This window comes from Melospiza georgiana, chromosome 16 (genome assembly GCF_028018845.1).
Source record: "Melospiza georgiana isolate bMelGeo1 chromosome 16, bMelGeo1.pri, whole genome shotgun sequence".
NCBI classification, from domain to species: domain Eukaryota; kingdom Metazoa; phylum Chordata; class Aves; order Passeriformes; family Passerellidae; genus Melospiza; species Melospiza georgiana.
Genome location: NC_080445.1, coordinates 194837 through 213604, shown reverse-complemented (window position 1 = coordinate 213604; position 18768 = coordinate 194837). Strand labels below are relative to the sequence as shown.

The window sequence follows — 18768 nt, the reverse complement described above, 5'->3', positions numbered from 1 at the left end:
GTCCTTTCTCTGAATACGCAGAAATAACGTTGCTCCAGGAGGCCTGTGAGCTGCAAATGTCTGGAGGCTGAGAATGCTCAGAGAGGAGCATGGATGTTCTACTACTATGATTCTCTCTAAGCATCTGGTTTTGACTATGGTCAGAAACAGGATTTGGGGAAACATGAACATTGGTTCCAACCCACTGTGGCTCTCTGCTGCTCTTCAATTGTCACAAACCACATGACAAAAATGAGGGAAGAAAGAAAGATAGAACACCCACACCTTCTCCCACCCTTGATAAAATTGCAGGAATTGTAGATTTCCTTTCAAGCAGGTGGTGCTTTAGTGCAAAGTACTATTTACTGCTATGGGAAGAACAGTTCCTACAGAAGAAATTATATGGCTGAGTTGGTGCCCTCTCTGGTTCAGGATCAGCTTTGGTCAGGCTGGCAGAAGTATGCAGCTAACGATTCAACCCACTGGTAGAAATACCAACAAAACTGGTCTGAATTATTATTCTGTTCTAGATACTATCTGGAATGGGAGGAGTTGTGTGGCCTTTGGGGCTCCAGCTGTGCATTGCTGCTGCGCTGCTCTTTGGCGGAGGAAGAGGGACAGGTAAGAGAAGATCTGGAATAGGTCCACTGCACGAAGACAGGCACACTTCTGAGCTCATTTTTCATTCACAGACCCTTCGGTTTGCAATCCAAGGTCTTGTGACTACCCTGTCACAAGAGCCAGTACAGCTGGCTGACAATGCCGGGCCTGGGGGACTGAGCTAGGACAAGCTGGGCACCAGAAAAAGTGTAGCCACTGCCCAAGGTCCCTGCCCTAAGATCTTACACTCATCTCATGCAGTGAAGTGTGTTACAACAGAGTAAGAACATGATGAGGAAGATCTGATGCAGTGTCAGCAAAGGAAGTACTAGCAAGAAATGCATTTATTTGGTGTGCTGAGCAAGGCATCATCCAGTGATGTATGAATCCAATCCTGGTCTCCTTCCTCTGCAGAGCTCTCTGGCAGCCTGAGCTGCCTGAATAACTACATGACTACCGTGAGCTGCATGTGGGTAACGGAGAAGCCCATGGGCAATGGACCTTTCCACCTGCATTTCAGCAAGTAAGAACTGCACACCAAGAGCTGTCTGTGGCAGCCCCAGCTCTGGCTTGGACAGGGCAGTACTGAGAAGCAGAGATGGAGCCCAGCTGTGGGCTTTACTCCCTCAACAGCAGGACACCTGTGGCACAGCCAGCTCTGCCACCCCATCACCCCAGGCCTCAGAAGCTGATCTCTACTGTGGCACCACAGCCTCAGGGGCCACGGCAGCCAAGGGCACATGGCTGCATGGTCTCCTGTCAGCTGTGGGCTCTCCATCTGTTCAGTGAACCATTCTGGCAGGCATCTCAGAGCAGAGAACCTTTCCTTCCCGGCCTCTGGGTCCCCATGACCTGGGAACTTACAGAGGCCATCCTATGTAAAGCTGTCTAATCAACTTCTAATAATTTCTTTGCTTTTTGCCTAGAAATTAAACACCTAATGATTTAATGTATATTATATATATAGATACAAGTAATAATCTTTAATAAGAGATTTAGAATATTATCTGAATAATTTTTCCTCTAATAGAAGAAATCAGGGGAATAGTTTGCTAACTGATAGGACAACTTGAGTTTAATTTATTTAGATTATGTAGAAACATTGACTTGACCACCAGTAACTATTATATGATGGTAAGCCACTCTGAGTTAGATGCCTTATATTCTGCTACGGTTAAGTAAAAAATAGCCTAACTCTTATTAATACTAGATTTTAAATCTATGGAAAGAGGGACAAGCTGATAAACTGTGATATCCCAGTTTCCTGTGGGATCACATGCAATGTGAAAAAATTGCTAATGAATGGCTAAACCACAAAAAGGCAAAGCACCTTCGAACATACTTTGCTGTCAGTACTGGTTTGTTTGTAGTGAAAGAGGACTTAATGTACAGCTTATTGTTACCTTTGGGCCATGCGCTTGTAACCAACTGTCCATCCACTCCGTCCCCCAACCCACCTGCTTTCCTGCAGTTACAGCAGCTCTCTCACTTTCAGAGGGAGCAGGGAACAGCTACCAGCTGCTATGTGTAGCTTCTGTGAGATCTGGTGCTCTCAGATCTGGTGCTGTCAGTAGTAAGGTTATAAACGTGTCTTCTTCCTGTCCTGCCCTGCCATCCATCCAGCCAGCTGGTTTGCTTGCTGTCTGCACTAAAGAGGTTCATGGTCTTCCAGAGTGTGGTGCTGTGCTAAGGTGCCGCACATGCATAAACTGAAAAGCACTTAAATTGTATGATTTAAAAGAAACTTTCAGCCTTTTTATTCTTCTAGCCTCTGGTCAAAGGGCCACAACGCCAGCTGCAAACTGACTGCCACAGAGAGCATGCAGAATAAGTACCACTGCACAATTCATTTAGCCAGCCAGATCTTGGAAACAGATGGTTATAGAGTCTCTCTCCAGGGAAACTTCTTTGGATGTAATCAGACATACGTGGCCTTTCTAGAGTACAACCCCCGCAAGCACAGTAAGTATGGACAGCTGAGAGCTGAGGTTCTGCCCAGCAGCTTCAGGATAGGTCTGATATGCTGCCTAACAAAGGATGCCTCAAAGATAGCATGGGAAAACAATGAGAACAATCAAGTCTTCCAATCCCCAGAGATTGCACTGTGTGAACTGCATCAGTAAGGATGCAGTCACTGAGTCTCTCCATCCTGACTTTTCCCAGACTTCAGAGGGGCTGGCTCTGGAGCACCATTCAACAATACTTCTCATCTGCATCATGTTTTCTTGTGCCCTGGGTAATTTGCAATTGGATTGCTTCAATTATTTGTTTGTTTTGTTGTTTAATTTTTCTCTAAGAAATTATGTAATGAGGAGTCATGGATTTTAACGGGGTGTCCCATGGCCTGGTACCAGGGAGAAATTCTCAAAACCTGTCCGTATTTGTGGTATATTGTAAGGGCAGAATGTGATATCCAGAGTGGTTCTTTGCTTGCAAGATTAACCCTAGGGACTACTGGAGTTATCCTTAATTTATGTCAGATCTGTAGCTGTTCTGATGCTGTAAGATAACTTGGTCTACTGCTAGTGTTAGTATCCCTCTTTAGACTCAGCTTTATCTTCCATTATTTCAGTCACCCTAATATCATGCATTTTCTTTTGTGGTGTCCCAAACACTGTGAAAAAAACCCCACCTCCTCTATTTGCAGTAAAACTTGATCCACCTTTGAACATCCAGAGCAATGCCACTGCCAGCAAGTGCCAGATATGGTGGAGTGTGTGGAATGTGCCTTGGTATCTCTCTGAAATTCTCCAATATGAGTTGCAGTATAAGGAGTACAGCATGTCCTGGGAGGTAACTGGATGAGGCATACAGTGATCCTACCTTTTTCTTTGGATACAATGGCCTTGCCACTGAGCTCTGCCAGCTGGCTTAAGATGGCCTTTCTGGTTTCCCATACTAAGGCTGAGAGATTTTACATTAAACATCAATACTGAATTCTCCTTCTTATGAACCCTGCATCATTATTCAGGCCCTCTTCTTGCATCTAAGAAAAGAAAACATGGAGAAGAAAAGAGAAGGGAAAAACCAACAAAAAAAGATTATTTAAAAGACCATCCTTTTGCCCAATCTCATTAACAGCAATGCTTTGTAATACTTTGCAGGTTGCAATGAACAAGACACTGCCCAGTTCACTGCCACAAGTAGAAATTGAAGCCACAGAGCTTCGCAGTGGCATTGCTTATGCTGCAAGAGTTCGCTGCAAAGTTTCTGAAAATGAGAATTCATACCACAGTCAATGGAGTGAGTGGAGCCAGACAACAGTGTTTAAAAAAGCAGGTACAAAGAATTTTCATCTCATTTCATTTCTTTTAATGTCCATGTTAAAAATAAAAAATAAAAAAGTGGTAAAATGAAGCTTTTCGAATCAGAGCTAGCTTTCTTCAATTATTCATAGCCAAATTATTTTCCTTAAGGCCTTTAGCTGCCTGTTTCATTTGCAATCCTTGGTTATTTGGGGTTCTATCTTGACTTCCTGACTTTTTATTAAAAATTTTTGTGCTGATTCTATTTCTAGATGTCCCCAAAGTCTCTGAAAAGATTCTAAATATCAAAACTATGCAGTACTTGTTCATTCCTCTGAGTTTTGGCACTCTACTCTATTTATTCTGGAACTGCAAACTTTCCTCAAGGTATGTGATTTTCAATAAGTTCCCCTTGATCTTTATGGCCTGAAAAGGGTAAATCAAGAGTCATTACATTATTTTTCCTTCCTGTTTCTGCTGCACAGACTCAGTCATTTCCAAAAGGTCTTCTGGAATGTGACATGTTCCTTGGCTGATGATAGTTAATGACACACTATACAGTCCTTAAGGAGACCAAAATACCTTTGAGACTCCCAAATTTGACTGAAGTCCAAGGATGATGGTATCTTAAAGAAATTTAAGCACATGGAAATATTTGAAGTTTCATGTAGATAAATTAAAAGTGCAAGCACACAGCAACCCATAAAGGTTGTTAAACTAATGTCAAGCTACGTGTGATATTCCTGGCAGGACTCAGTAAGTAAAATACCAATAAAGGCAAAATAAACTGACTCTGATTCATTTGAGACCAAGTCGCACAGAGAAAAAAGTGGTTTTAGAACCTTGGTTTAAAAATCCTCTGCAATTTTTTATTCTGGCAGAGGATAGGTACCTCTTTCTTTTTTACCTTGACATACATTATTATGCTCCATATACACATTTTTCGTAGAGAAACAGAATACATTATGTCCACATGATAAAACATTTTTATAGGATAGACTCCAATAAAGGGGCAAGGATATCTGGCAGAATTTCTCTGTTTAAATGTAATGAAACTAGAACTCTCTAAAATACTTTCAGAAACAGTGGTTTAGATTAAGTAAGCTGATAAACAAATGCATAAACAGCTCAGTGTATATAATGAGTAATAGGCAAGTATATTAAGTTTGTGACATATTCCAAATAAACTTATGAGACTGTGCTTCAGGTTAGAAAAATTAAATGCATGCACAGGTGGCAAAAAAATAATTGCATGAGAAGTCAGAAATTATGATGAGTAGGCTTCTTGTGCAATCTTACTAACAAAGTGGGATGGGGTTCATCTAGCCAGTGTCATGGAGACAGAATACAGAAAAACTCTATTTTTTTTAAGTGGTGTTTTCTCACTTTAGGGCAAAAAGCCTCGCCTGCTTTAACATTCCCACGCCAGCTGCTTTCTTTCAGCCACTCTATAGTTTGCACAATGGGAATTTTAAGGTAAGAAATAAATCTCATTTCTTTCTTATGACCCTCTGTTTATGAGAGGAGGATTTTTTTTCTGGGATTAATAATTCTAGATCCTGAGCAGACTTACTGACACATGATTCTGATCTCCCTCAAAGGTTATAGTTTCTCATTTTGCTGCTTCCGCATAGTAGTTAACCACCAGAGCTTCTGTCCAGCCTCTTGCTCCTTAGAAGCGGAACGCCTCCAGTGGCTCCCAGTTCAGACTGAATGCAAAAGGTGCACCTTTTCAAAACCAAAGCAATACCAGCAGCTTGCATTATATTCTAGTGGTGTAATCTTGTAAAAATTTGTGAAATTAGCTGCTAGGTTTTTACCCTATTACTCTAACTTTACCTGTTGGATTTGCACTAAACATCTGGGTTATTGTGCCGAAGCTATATAAAGAAAGAAAAGTTATTTTGGAGTAACTATGCAAAATGACCCAAACTTATTGATGCTTTCATTAGGACTGGGTTGGACTGAATGAGGCTTGTAGCCAGCTTGAAAGAGAAGAGGCCAGCAACTCAAGAAAAGTGAATGCAGATAGAGTTTCTGATCTAAACACCCAAGAACTGATTTCCCAAATCTCATTGAAACCTACAGGAAGCACAGATGTGGTTACTGCAGAAGAAAACTTTGCATTTGCCTCAGGTCCAAGCCAGCAGTATGTCCCCAGCAGGTACATAAGAGCAGAAGAGATAGAGATGTGGCCAGGACTATTGTTTGCACCAAACCATGCTGATGATACCATTGGCCCAAAATTCTCTGAAATAATTAAAGACAACCTTGAGAGCCCTAGTGTTGGAAGGAATTATCCCTCTCACTCACAGCATGGAAAAGGTGACTTTCTTATGCCTGGAGAATCTTTGGGGAAAAAAGATATGTCCTTCAGTGGTAGTGACTATTGTACTTTGTGTGACAATGATACCACAGGAGGTTTGATTTCTGCTGAACTACTGAAGCTTTCTAATCGCAATAGTCATGTTAAACATCAGAAAGACCAGTGACCTTCCCTGAAGAATACTGCCTACAAAGTTCCTTGTGCTCTCCTATCACCTCCCAAGCGGCACAAATGGGGACTGTGCAGACAGTTTCAAACATGTATAATTTTAAAACACATCCTCAATTTCTGTACTTCAGAAGAAGATTGTGACTAAGTCCCATGTCCAGCAAATACTACCCCTACAGGCATTCCCTAAATTAATCTCCTGGCTGCAAGATCCAGTAACCCTCTTGTCTAAGAAGGCAGCAGCAGACCTGCTGTTTTCCTCAGGAAGAACTATTATAGTTGTGTGCCTCTTGGAACCAACAGTATTTTCAATATGATAAACCATGATTTAAATTCCATCCTTTTGTAAAAAATATTCATGATTTTTCACAAAATCGTGAGAAACTATTTTTGCTTAAGAAAGTAATTATGCTTCTTAATATGATATTGATGAATTAAAGGGATTCCTGATTTGATCAGAATTTGTAATTGCTCTGTTTAGAGATAATCAAACAGTAGCCCTTGTTCTTTATTATCTTGAATGGCTGTTACTTTTTATTTTGCAATAACTAAGCCTCATGTACTGCTGTAACAAAAATTTATTTCAAGGTTAAGTGGCTGGGCTGATTTAATAGAAAAAAAGTGAAAAATAAGAACAGCACAAATGACTTTTACTTAATCGCAGTACAGGCCAGGCCCACTGCCTCTCCAGAGCTTCTATTATTTCTCCAGAATTCATGAGTCCTTTGCCTATCTGCACAACAGGTACAGCCTTTGTGAGCTGAATCTCTGGAGGTTTACTTTCTGCCCTAGACACAGAAAATCCTATACTTGATTAATAATCTACCAAGCAGATTTTTGGAGTCTTAGTTCCATCTCTGAGATTTAATGGGCTCAACAGTTTTAGCAAGCATACTGAGATATGTACATATACATCCAAACTAGCTGACACATCTATATACACAGTCACATACATTCCCTCCTCTTTGGAGTGCTTCCCTTGTTACTCTGGTGAGAGCACAGATTAGTTTAGACAAGGCAAAGAGAGATTTCATGTAGAAGAAACAAAGTGGGTCGAGACATACTTCCCCAAAAGTGTGCTAAACTGTTGTGAGCAGTCTTTATCTGTAAGAAAAAGAGGAACAGGTAGAGGAGTTAAGATCTGATTTGTGTGATGCCACAGGAGGTGATAGCAGTGATTAGTTTTCAGTGTCGTAAGCAAAGGGCATTTCTGATACCTGAAAAATATCCCATTTCTAACCCATTGGTGCTTTCTAACTTACAAAAATTATATTCAAGGGTGCTTCTATTACTCCGCCACAATCTAATGGCAAGAGAAGAACATGATGTTGCTGTCATTAACAGTTACTGTTATTTCCGCAGGATGAGAAAATCAGTAAAACAATGCCACATAACAGGAGGATGTTGGTGATCCCAAACTTTTAGACCCCATAGCGTGGTTTGATGTATTGTCCCAATTTCAAATCTTCAAAATCTGAGGGACACTTTTTGAAATTGTCAGATCAATTGTATCTTAGATTCATCAGTTCTTGGCAGACGAGAACCTCGCAGACGAGGTGGGTTCCCCCCTTTCTTATGAACATGTCTGCACAGAAATATAACCATTTTCATAAAATCTTGTTTTATTAATAAGGTATTCTGTACCAGCTGTATTAGCAAAATGAGAATGGGAACAATTATATTCAGATATGAGTAAGGAGAAGCAGGTCAGACTTCTATGGAAGGGAGAGTGCATTAAGGGAGTTTTCATTAATAAAGAAGCAAAAGAAAACTGAGATTGAATGTAGTCAGAAATTATTTGAGAGAAATGAAAATTCAAAGACTGTGCTGCTTGTGTCCATCAGGGCAAGATAGGAAGACTATAAGAACTGAGTCTGCAGATGATGACAGGCTGATGGTTGAAAGGCTGAAATGATATTCCAGCATCAGCAGTTCTCCAAGTGAAACCTCCTAAAAACTTTTAGCTGCTTCTGCTTTTATGGAATTACTTAAAAATATTAGTTGTTGCAACTAAAACCAAAATGCCTCTTCTTTACAATTAGGTCTTTGGAAAAAGAAAGCCTCGTTTTTATGTAGCCACTGAAATACTACAAATTTTCTAAAGTCGTCCCCCCCCCGCCCTTTTTTTTCCCGTTTCCTTTGTTTTTAAAATTTTTTGTACTTTTTTTGGTGTGTCATTTTTGAGACTGGTATTAGGTTTAAGCTATGGTTTTTCACAGCTTGTTCCAGAATCTCTGAACTATTCTAAGGCTGATTTTTGCCTCTAAGAGTCATATGTATCCTTCCAGTGGAAGATAGAGAACTACAGCCTAATAAGGAGACATACTATTGGCTATGGTCAAACCTGTGAAGGCTTTCATATCCTGGGACTACTAAGCACATGCTATTTGTATCACCTGCAACCAGAACAAAGTAGACAGCATTTTCCCCTTTTTCTTCTGTTGAGTTTTGTCAAAAGAAATTATTTTGGAAGATACTTAAATAGTGCTTGTAAGCCGCTAAGGAGCTGGAAGTGTTCTGTGACAAAGATTTTGGTTTAATTGTAGATATGCATTTTGGTGGTGTGTTTGGGGGTTGTTGGGTTGGCTTGGTTTGATTTCTTTGTCTCACCTGGGACTTCTACTCACATAAACTGCCCAGGGCAGGGGGACTGTATTTAGCGTCCATCTATGTCTGAGGGACACAGCTTGTCTTCAGTTCTATTTTTGTGTTGCTTCCTGTATGGCCCCTGGGGGTGGGCTTCAGGTAGTTATATTTGGATAGCCCCCTTGGGTGGATGTGGTAGTGTCTCCCCACTCCCCAGGGCAGTGTCCCCTCCCCAGAGCAGTGTCCCCCCCCCGCCAGACCAGTGTCCCCTCCCCAGGGCAGTGTCCCCCCCAGGGCAGCGTCCCCCTCCCCGGAGCAGTGTCCCCCCCCCAGAGCAGTGTCCCCTCCCCAGAGCAGTGTTCCCTCCCCAGGGCAGTGTCCCCCCCCAGGGCAGTGTCCCCCCGCCCGCCAGAGCAGTGTCCCCTCCCCAGAGCAGTGTCCCCTCCCCAGGGCAGTGTCCCCCCCCAGGGCAGTGTCCCCCCACAGAGCCCCAGAGCAGTGTTCCCTCCCCAGAGCAGTGTCCCCCCCCAGAGCAGTGTCCCCCCCCCCCCCCAGGGCAGTGTCCCCCCCCAGAGCAGTGTTCCCTCCCCAGAGCAGTGTCCCCCCCCAGAGCAGTGTTCCCTCCCCAGAGCAGTGTCCCCCCCCAGGGCAGTGTCCCCCCACAGAGCCCCAGAGCAGTGTTCCCTCCCCAGGGCAGTGTCCCCCCGCAGAGCAGTGTCCCCCCCCCCCCAGAGCAGTGTCCCCCCCCAGAGCAGTGTTCCCTCCCCAGAGCAGTGTCCCCCCCCAGAGCAGTGTCCCCTCCCCAGGGCAGTGTCCCCCCCCCAGAGCAGTGTCCCCCCCCAGAGCAGTGTCCCCTCCCCAGGGCAGTGTCCCCCCCCAGAGCAGTGTCCCCCCCCAGAGCAGTGTCCCCCCCCCCCAGGGCAGTGTCCCCCCCCAGAGCAGTGTTCCCTCCCCAGAGCAGTGTCCCCCCCCCAGGGGGCAGTGTCCCCTCCCCAGAGCAGTGTCCCCCCCCCAGGGGGCAGTGTCCCCCCCAGGGCAGTGTCCCCCCCCCAGGGCAGTGTTCCCTCCCCAGAGCAGTGTCCCCTCCCCAGAGCAGTGTCCCCCCCAGGGCAGTGTCCCCCCCCAGAGCACTGTCCCCCCCCAGGGCAGTGTCCCCCTCCCCAGAGCAGTGTCCCCCCCCCAGGGCAGTGTCCCCCCCCAGAGCAGTGTCCCCCCCCCAGGGGGCAGTGTCCCCTCCCCAGAGCAGTGTCCCCCCCCCAGGGGGCAGTGTCCCCCCCAGGGCAGTGTCCCCCTCCCCAGGGCAGTGTTCCCTCCCCAGGGCAGTGTCCCCCCCCAGGGCAGTGTCCCCCCCCCAGGGCAGTGTTCCCTCCCCAGAGCAGTGTCCCCCCCCAGAGCAGTGTCCCCCCCCCAGGGGGCAGTGTCCCCCCCCAGGGCAGTGTCCCCCCCCCAGGGCAGTGTTCCCTCCCCAGAGCAGTGTCCCCCTCCCCAGAGCAGTGTCCCCTCCCCAGGGCAGTGTCCCCCCCCAGAGCAGTGTCCCCCCCCCAGGGGGCAGTGTCCCCTCCCCAGAGCAGTGTCCCCCTCCCCAGAGCAGTGTCCCCCTCCCCAGGGCAGTGTTCCCTCCCCAGAGCAGTGTCCCCCTCCCCAGAGCAGTGTCCCCCCCCCAGGGGGCAGTGTCCCCCCCAGGGCAGTGTCCCCCTCCCCAGGGCAGTGTTCCCTCCCCAGGGCAGTGTCCCCCCCAGGGCAGTGTCCCCCCCCCAGAGCAGTGTCCCCCCCCCAGGGCAGTGTCCCCCCCCCAGAGCAGTGTCCCCCTCCCCAGGGCAGTGCTCCCCCCCCAGGGGGCAGTGTCCCCCCCCTCCCCAGAGCAGTGTCCCCCCCCCCGGGCAGTGTCCCCCCCCCAGGGGGCAGTGTGTCCCCCCAGGGCAGTGTCCCCCCCCCCCAGCCCGGCCCGACGCCCCTCGGCGCGTGGCCGCCCCCTGCTGGCGGGTCCCGGGCGGCTCCTCCCGCGTGCCTCCCCACAGGCAGCGTTTACTTCCCCCGATTCTCTCCAAATTCCTCACATCTTCCTGAAGGCATCATGCCTCGACTTGGAAATACTTATTCAACTGCATCCTCATTTGTTACATTAAGAATGAAATAAGTACTAGCTGCCGTTCTCCAATTCTGTATGTCATGACATGCTAAAATAGCATTTATTTGCAGTAACTCACTATTAATTCATTACATAAATTCTGGTACCCTGTAGCTCTCACATCCTATTTCAATATATTGCTAACAAACTATTATTTCAGAGTTTATATGAATACATTTGCTTTCTTTTTTGAAACACTTTACTTTGCACTCTATGTAATTCCATATTAGAGTGTATTTCACATATGTCAAAATATTTTTCCTCTTCATTTTTGTCTTCCCAAGTGACTAAAATCTTTCCCAGAAGAATATCACAAATCTTGTACACATACTTTCTATTTCATTATCAAAACTGATGAAAACATTGAATCAGATCAAGTTTGAGCCTGGAATGCTCCTTGAAATGCCATTCCACTTTAAGAAGGAACTGCTAATGATTAGACTCAAACACATTATCAAAAAATTTAATAATTCATTACAAGACTAGCTGCTCCCATTTAGGTCAACTAGCTTCCTTAGTATTCCTTTAAAATTGAACTGTGTCAAAAATCTTGGCAAAGTCAAATTATAGACTACCTACCCTCTTAGCAGCAAGTAAACTTTTTTGTCAAAGATGGAAGTTATATTGTTTCTCTGTTTATCCACTTGGTGTAGCATTATTTTGGGCCTTACTTTTCCTACATTTGAAAATGAGACTCTATCATTCTGAAGTCCTCTAGTTTTCTTGAATAGCTTCTCAGGAATAACTTTTAACATTGCAGAGACTGCTTCAGTTATTTACATTTTGCTTGGTTTTTTTTCCTTTGGGGTTGTTTATTTGTTTGGTTTTGGTGTTTTTGTTTTCTTTCATTTTCCCCAAAAAATACTTTAGGGCAAATTTCATCTGTCCCTGCAGAATTTAACACACGTGCTAAGGACTTTAACTCAGATTTTTTGTGTGCTATTATCTTGTTGAAATGAATATTATCTTGTTAAAACTAGATTGTTCACTGGAAGAAAAATGGTGTGCTCTATTCTTCAATCCATTACACATTATCTACTATTCACTCCCTTTCCTGAACAGTAATGGGCCTTTACTCTCCCTTTTTCCCAAAAATGATGGCAAACTTGTAGATGTTGTGGTTGTTCCCTTTTCTAACTAATTGTAGTTTCTCAGTTTGTTTTCAACTGAAGAAGAGATAGAAAATATCAACAGTCCAAGTTTTCCAGTAGGTTTGGTACCCTAAACCCTGCCAGATGAAGCCATTGGACTCTACAGCATTGTCATCTCAAAGGATTACATATGATATATTGATATTTCATAGCTTTAAATTCTACTGTGTGCTTTATTACCTCTATTCTAAAGGCACCATTTGCTTTTCTAGAAAGGAAAATGTTACAGTTTGCTGATATTAAGCAGCAGAACTTAGGAAATTGCCTATAGTGATGCTGTTGCCTGATTTGTGTTTGCCTTGGCTCATACATGCTGGAATACACATATAGTCTGTACAGATGATCCACAGCCCAGGGGAACTGAATCAGTATCACATGTGCCCAAGTAAGCCCTGCTGGACAGGATATGAGCCTCACAGAACTCTCTTGACTGACACACAGAGCTTAATTGAGTAGTCATGTAATATTATTGCAAGTCTGAAGTTTTTGGTTCCTTCCGTTTCTTTGTGTTCAAAACTCTTGGCAATATGATGTTTGAAATAGCTGTAAACTTGCTGTGTACGATCCACAAATTTTACTAGTTTTGTGATGAACCTGATAGTTTTTGAGCCTTATAAAAGTATCCAAGGACATAAACATAAATCCAACTGCTCAAGCAGCCATGTGGACTATTATACTTGTTTAGTTAGACCCAAAACTGTAAACAGAGGAGAGAAAATTCTTTTGAGATCACATGTTAAAGAATCTGCCTTTTTGCCAGGACAATCTCTTTAAACTCACGTGTGTGAAAACCATCACAATGTCTGTCATTCAGTACCTACAAACAAAGTTACAGCACTACTGCCCCAAGTTATGCAAAAGGTTTGTGATACTCAGGAGAGTTTGTCTGAGAGGCCTAAAATATGGATAGTCTGAATAGCGAACCTAGGCTTACAATAAAAAGCCACATACACACACACACTGATCCATGCATCCAACCTACTACAAGATTATGATCAATTGTTCTACTCATCTGCAAAAGGATGAGAAAACTGTCATACAGGAAAGCTGATTTAGGCCGACTTCTTAAAAAAATCTTTCTGAAAAAAGTGGATTAACCCTGGGACACAGCGATTACCCTTACCCTCCGTGCCACTCCCATTTGAAGCTAAATATCTGCCATTTGAAGCTAAATATCTGTATTTTGTAGACTGTGTTGCTCAGTAAACTAGATGGTCTTTTCCTGCCTCATCCTTTTGAGTAATCCCTCACAGTTCTACGAATTCCTTGACAAACTCAATTTGCTCGCTGCAGTGTTCTGCACCGCTGGCCCGCCCTTCCCGGCCTCTGCGGCTAGCAGGCTCGCACACGGACTGACAGCAAGCCGTTAACGGGCATAGAGGGCTCGACCGGAAAACAGCCTATCAGAACCGGCGAGGGACCGCGGGTGTTACGCAGACACGGGGGGTTCTCAGGAGCGAACACCCGCACTAGAATTGCATTTATGACACACTTGAGTTCCGAGCTGTGCGGAGGGGGCGGGCCTACGCCACCGTCCCCCGACAGCACGGCGCGCCGCCGCCGTGGCACGGACCCGGCCGCGGATGGCCCTGCCGCCGGCCCCGCCCTCTTCCGCCCCCGTCACACGCAGCTTCCTGGGGGCGTCATCGCACAGCTGCGCAGCCTCTCGTCGGCTCGGGCGCTGAGGCTGCCGGGGGACGCTGTGGCCTGGCCCGAGTGTGAGTAACAGTTACCGCCACCAATGAGCGAGCACAGTGCGCGGAAGACCCACCTACGGCGGGGGGATTGTTGTGGTGACGTCAGGGGCGGGGGACGCGGGCGCCCCATTGGCTCAGGTTGGGCCGAGCGCCTAGCACGGAGCGGGTGGGGAGAGGCCCCGGTCCGGGCGGGCCATGGCCAGCACCGGCAGTCCCCTGGTGAGTCCGGGCGCGGGGAACGGCCCGCGGGCCAGGCGGGCCATGGCCAGCACCGGCAGCCCCCTGGTGAGTCTGCCCGGGGCTGCGGCCCCCGGGGTGCTGGGGGAATAAGTAGGCCCGGGCGTGAGGGCCGGCCCGTGAGAGGTGGCCGCCCGTGCCCAGCGCTCTGGCGGCGGCGGGGTCGCGGTGGGCTTTCACGAACGGCCCCGCCTCCTGCGCCCGCTGGAACAGGGCGGGTGAGCGGGCGCTGCCGCCCTTGGGGCCACTCTTGTCTCTGCTGCTCGCGGTCATTCTTCCGCCCCCCACTCCTGAGTCGCCGCGGGTCTCCGTTCTTCTCCGAGCGCGGCCCGTTTGCTGGAGGAGGTGAGGCCGATGGTGAAGGGGCCGCACTGCGGCCTCTCGCGGACCTCCGTTTTCGGTTCCGGTACGGGGCGTTGGCGTGGCTATGCCGGGCCGTCTCCCGACGGGAGAACAGGTGTTGTTGCCTTGTGGGAGTTACCTGTCACTCTGTAATCGATTTCTTTTGTAGTAGGAACAAACGCGTGAGGAAGATCGCGAGGGTCACAGTAGGACGCCGTTTCAAACGCAGTTGTTTACGTTAGTCTGACAGCGTAAACTCGGTTTGTGTGCGGTGGCATATCTAGAAGATGGAGTTGTAACTGGTATACAGACGTTGTAATGGTAAATCTTCTTTTGTGTTGTAAGTTATGCAGTTCAGCTAGCATAGACATTCCCTCTTGAAAAGAAAAATAATCACCAGCTTTCACTCGTGTTGACAAAACTACCTGGCAGTGATATGTTCCTTATCCTCGTGTGCATGCTGCTGCGCTTTTGGGTCTTGTGTTCTGTCAGTTGCAAATTGCCAAGCTTCATTCTGCAACACTTAAAACCTTTTCATCAGTTGGAATTGGCTAAGGAGGGTTTTCTGTGGAGAATAGCACAGCAGTGTTGATTCTTGACATGCTGTTTCAGTGTGCTCTCCTCTTCATGCTCAGTGATTTTTTTCATTAGGGTATTACACAAAATCATATTTATTCATGAAGATGAGAAGTACTGTGGGAATAACTCTTCAGAACACATAAATGCTACATTAAGGAGTATGAGATAAACCAGTTTTTGATTATTAAAGGAATTTGTTTTGCTTTCTTGCTAGTTGATACTGCTCTATAAAACTGCTTCTGAGCATCAGAGATGACTTCTGTTTACTTGGACTCTTAAACAGAGAGTATGCTTCCTTTTGTGTTTCTGCTCTTGCTTATTGCCCATCTTTTTGGTTTTTTTTTTCTCAAAAATGCTCGCATTTCTGTTCCTTTTCTATATACAATTTAAGTCCTTGCCCATAAGAAAAACATGCAGAGAGGGGAAAAATTAAGAATGCAACTGCTGCCTATTTAGGTAAAAATTAGGATATTTTGTCAGGATAATTCATTTTAATTCCTTCTCTTCCATTCTATTTAATATTTTCCTGGTCAGGTGAGTGTACTGATAGGCAGTACCAGATACAAGTGGCCCAATTCAACTAACCTTTTTGTAATTAAGATGAGATCAAATATGGGAAATCCAGTATTTCTGAGACTGAGCAAGTTACTGTTAATGTTTATGTGATGGAGTTAGTGACATAATGAGTTCTGTGATGACTGAATTTTAAATGCATAAGGGGGATTAGGGAGGGGAGGTGTGAATAGAGCGCAGCTTTGAAAGGAACATTCTAGCAATTCTCTGCCAAAACAGTTTTCTGTATTTTTGTATGCACAGACAATTCCTAAAATGTTCCATTATTTTCTGAAGATGTGACATAAGGAGGGAGTTGTACTTCTAAGAAGAAAAGTATTTTAGGCTTTAGTTGCGGATTCCAATGTGATGTTAGTTATTTGCTGTTAATCTTATTGTGAGTATATTGGGTTTCAAACCAAGAAGTGCCCTTCCTCTCATAATGAGAAGTCTGGAAGTATGGTAGTTTACATCTTCATCTGCAGCAGCCTCTTCACTGGGCTGTTCAGCTGCATGAGCAGTTATTAGATTCTACCAGTGTTTCCGACCTGATAAAGCTTATACTGTAGTCATGGACCTGGCTGAACAAAATTGCTACCTTCTTTTTGTTCCCCCAGTGGAACTACTATGAACTACACTTTTCAAAGAACTGGGCCTGCAGAGCTTACATAGAGTAAGTTTTGCATCTATGTTGAGAATTAGATTACACTATATTAAGAGTTCTATTTGTAGTTATTTGTACATGTAAAACTTCCTGATACATATGTAGGAAAAACCCTTCAAGCCTGTCTATTTAGTGTTCTCTTCTCTTCTCCTTCTTTTCATCGTAAAGCCATGACTAGTCTTTATCAGTCATGTATGTGCTTTTAACTGGGATAGGTTTTTAGTAAATGTTCTAGACATCAAATTGCTTACCAAAGCAGGCTGCAAGAATAGAAAATAGTAGAAGACAAGGATGTTAAAAAGGTGCTTAAAGGTGGAAAAATCAGAAGTTTTAAGAGGAACAGTTTTATATGCATTCATATTTCTAACATTAGAAGTTCTTAGAGCTAGTGGAAAGGATATGATCCGCAGAATAATCTGAGTATAATAGGGATCTTCTACTAAACAATGGTTCTACCATATGGGTAGGCTTTTTTTTTAACAAATTTTTCTTTAGGTTATTGATCTATTACAGTGCCAGAAGTAAAGTTTAATTTAGCTCTTGAAACTCTACAGGTAGATTACTGTAGCTGGATGTTGTAAGATACCCTGCAGGCTCAGGCTCCAGTTAGGAGGCAGCATTATCAGAAAATCATGGAAAGGGATGCTGACTATTGAGGTACTTGCAGGAATTTTTGTACAGAAGGCATGAAACCAGGGGCACAATCACTTTGTTAGACTGAAAAATGTAGTCAGCTGGCAAAGTAATAAAAATAAATTTGGTCTGAGTATTTGAAATATTTTAGTAATACCTGTTTTTTAACAGTAAACTTGTATTTTTTTATATGTATTTGTCAGAAAAGCTATACAGATTGGTGTAGAACTAGCACGTTTATGGCATTCAGAAAATATGCGAGTGACCTTAATTTAGAAAACGCTATGTTTGAAAGATAAAATCATTTTTCAAATTCCTCATATTGGACCTTTCCAAAGAATATGTATGATGCCAAGGAATTATTTCTGGTATTTTAGATGGAAAAAACTTTCTTTGCAAGTGGCCAGGTTAGATTATGTATATATAATAAAGAAGGAAAAAAGAGGAATAAGCAGATTTTCCTCCCTTCCCACTTCCCTTTCTGACATCTTATTTGCAGGTAAGCTTTTAGAAACTTACTGTAGTCTAAAGCACCTGAAGGGACTGGAAACAAAGTATGCAAAGCTAGCTGTTTGGTCTAGAACCTTATTTTTCACACCATATGAATTCTACTCAAAATTGCTGTAGGAAATAAGTGATTTGCTGTGTGGCTAAATATTGAACTTGAGAATTGATTTCTGCTTTAAAAGACAAGCTGTAAATACTTCACTTGCAAATATTTTATTATTCTTTATGGTGAGAAATTGCAAGGATTAACTGGCTTAGAGAATTCTTCTGAAAAAATACTAAATTCAATGTTTTGTTCTTCAGTAATCCTGCAGGAATTTACATTTCTTGACTGTGCCATGAATCCTTCGTACATACACTCCATCTATATACTGCCACCTTGGTGTGTCTGCTTCTCTGTTCTTCACGCCAAGCTGTTCTCTTTGCCTCCTGTAGCTGCTAGCAAGGAGCCTGGCATAGGAAACCCTTTTGTGTTTGCTAGGCTGAGCCCCCATCTATGCCATGCAGCACCTGATTATCAGTGTGCCTTGTGAGGTAGCTGGTGGTGTATTCTGGGATCCAGACTATCGCGATCACAGACAGCTTTTGTTTTCCTGTTAGCTGGCCTAGATCTGTTTATGTTAAATTAATTCTCAGTGGTTTGTTTAGCTGTTTGGGCTCTAGGCTGACTTTAGGTTTTTGGAGATTTGAGTGGTTTCCTGTTTCTGATTTGTTTTGAAGTACTAGGTAGTGGAAGGAGGGCTTAAATAGTCTGTCTCTGAAGATGATTGGAACTTAATGCTTTGCTTAGCAGTAGAGGAGGTTAGAGGGTAACTGGCTGATATGCGGGTTCTTATAAATCTTTTCATTAGCTTTAATCCCTACCTGATTTTTGAATTACAATCTTGGAAGTCAGTGGCAAGAAATACCACTGTATGTAAAGTGGTCAAATTTAGAGAAGGGCATTTGCATAAACTAAAATTTTGGATCAGCATTGCTTGGTATGTGAAAAATTAATTTCTCTAGAAGCAAAAATGATCTTGTGGATAAAATACCTTTATTCCCTAAAGGCCAAAACAATCTAAGAATGTAGAGGTGTTCTCTGTGCTTCCAAAGCACTGAGCCTCTTGGCTATATTTTTGCTAATATAATATGAAGCTGATATCCTCATTAATCACTTATGGATGAACTTTGTTATGGATTTACTGCACAAAGCAAGAAATGACTGTAGATGAACAGTACTTCTGTTTACCACTACTGCAGAGGTACAACCCATTTTAGTTAAAATAGTATGTTTGAATAGGGGAAAGCTTGAAGCTTTCCTTCCATTAATTTGTACATCTTTAATCTAGAAATGTATTACCAGGACATGTATTTTTAAAGCTCTTTTATTGT

The 18768-nt window shown here is 44.2% G+C and overlaps 2 protein-coding genes across 7 annotated transcripts in view; both read left to right on the top strand.

The window, feature by feature from the left end:
- The first annotated feature begins 521 nt into the window (after positions 1–521).
- On the top strand, positions 522–13909 carry LOC131090419 (interleukin-9 receptor-like). The gene is made up of 9 exons (XM_058035783.1): positions 522–600; positions 994–1102; positions 2348–2541; positions 3227–3372; positions 3684–3858; positions 4097–4211; positions 5216–5300; positions 5777–6292; positions 13520–13909. The coding sequence occupies exons 1-9, from the start codon at positions 522–524 to the stop codon at positions 13907–13909; spliced, it is 1809 nt and encodes a 602-aa protein (XP_057891766.1).
- Positions 13858–18768, top strand: part of PDPK1 (3-phosphoinositide dependent protein kinase 1) — a 31856-nt gene continuing 26945 nt past the window's right edge. Inside the window, exons 1-2 of one of the 6 annotated variants that reach the window (XM_058035503.1) lie at positions 13866–13901; positions 14629–14780. In XM_058035503.1, the coding sequence (XP_057891486.1) occupies positions 14778–14780 (3 nt within the window). In that variant the 5' untranslated portion in view covers positions 13866–13901; positions 14629–14777. Of the gene's footprint in view, positions 13902–14013; positions 14166–14628; positions 14781–18768 lie in introns of those variants that run through there. The other 5 variants (XM_058035502.1, XM_058035501.1, XM_058035504.1 and 2 more) reach the window with 5 other exon arrangements.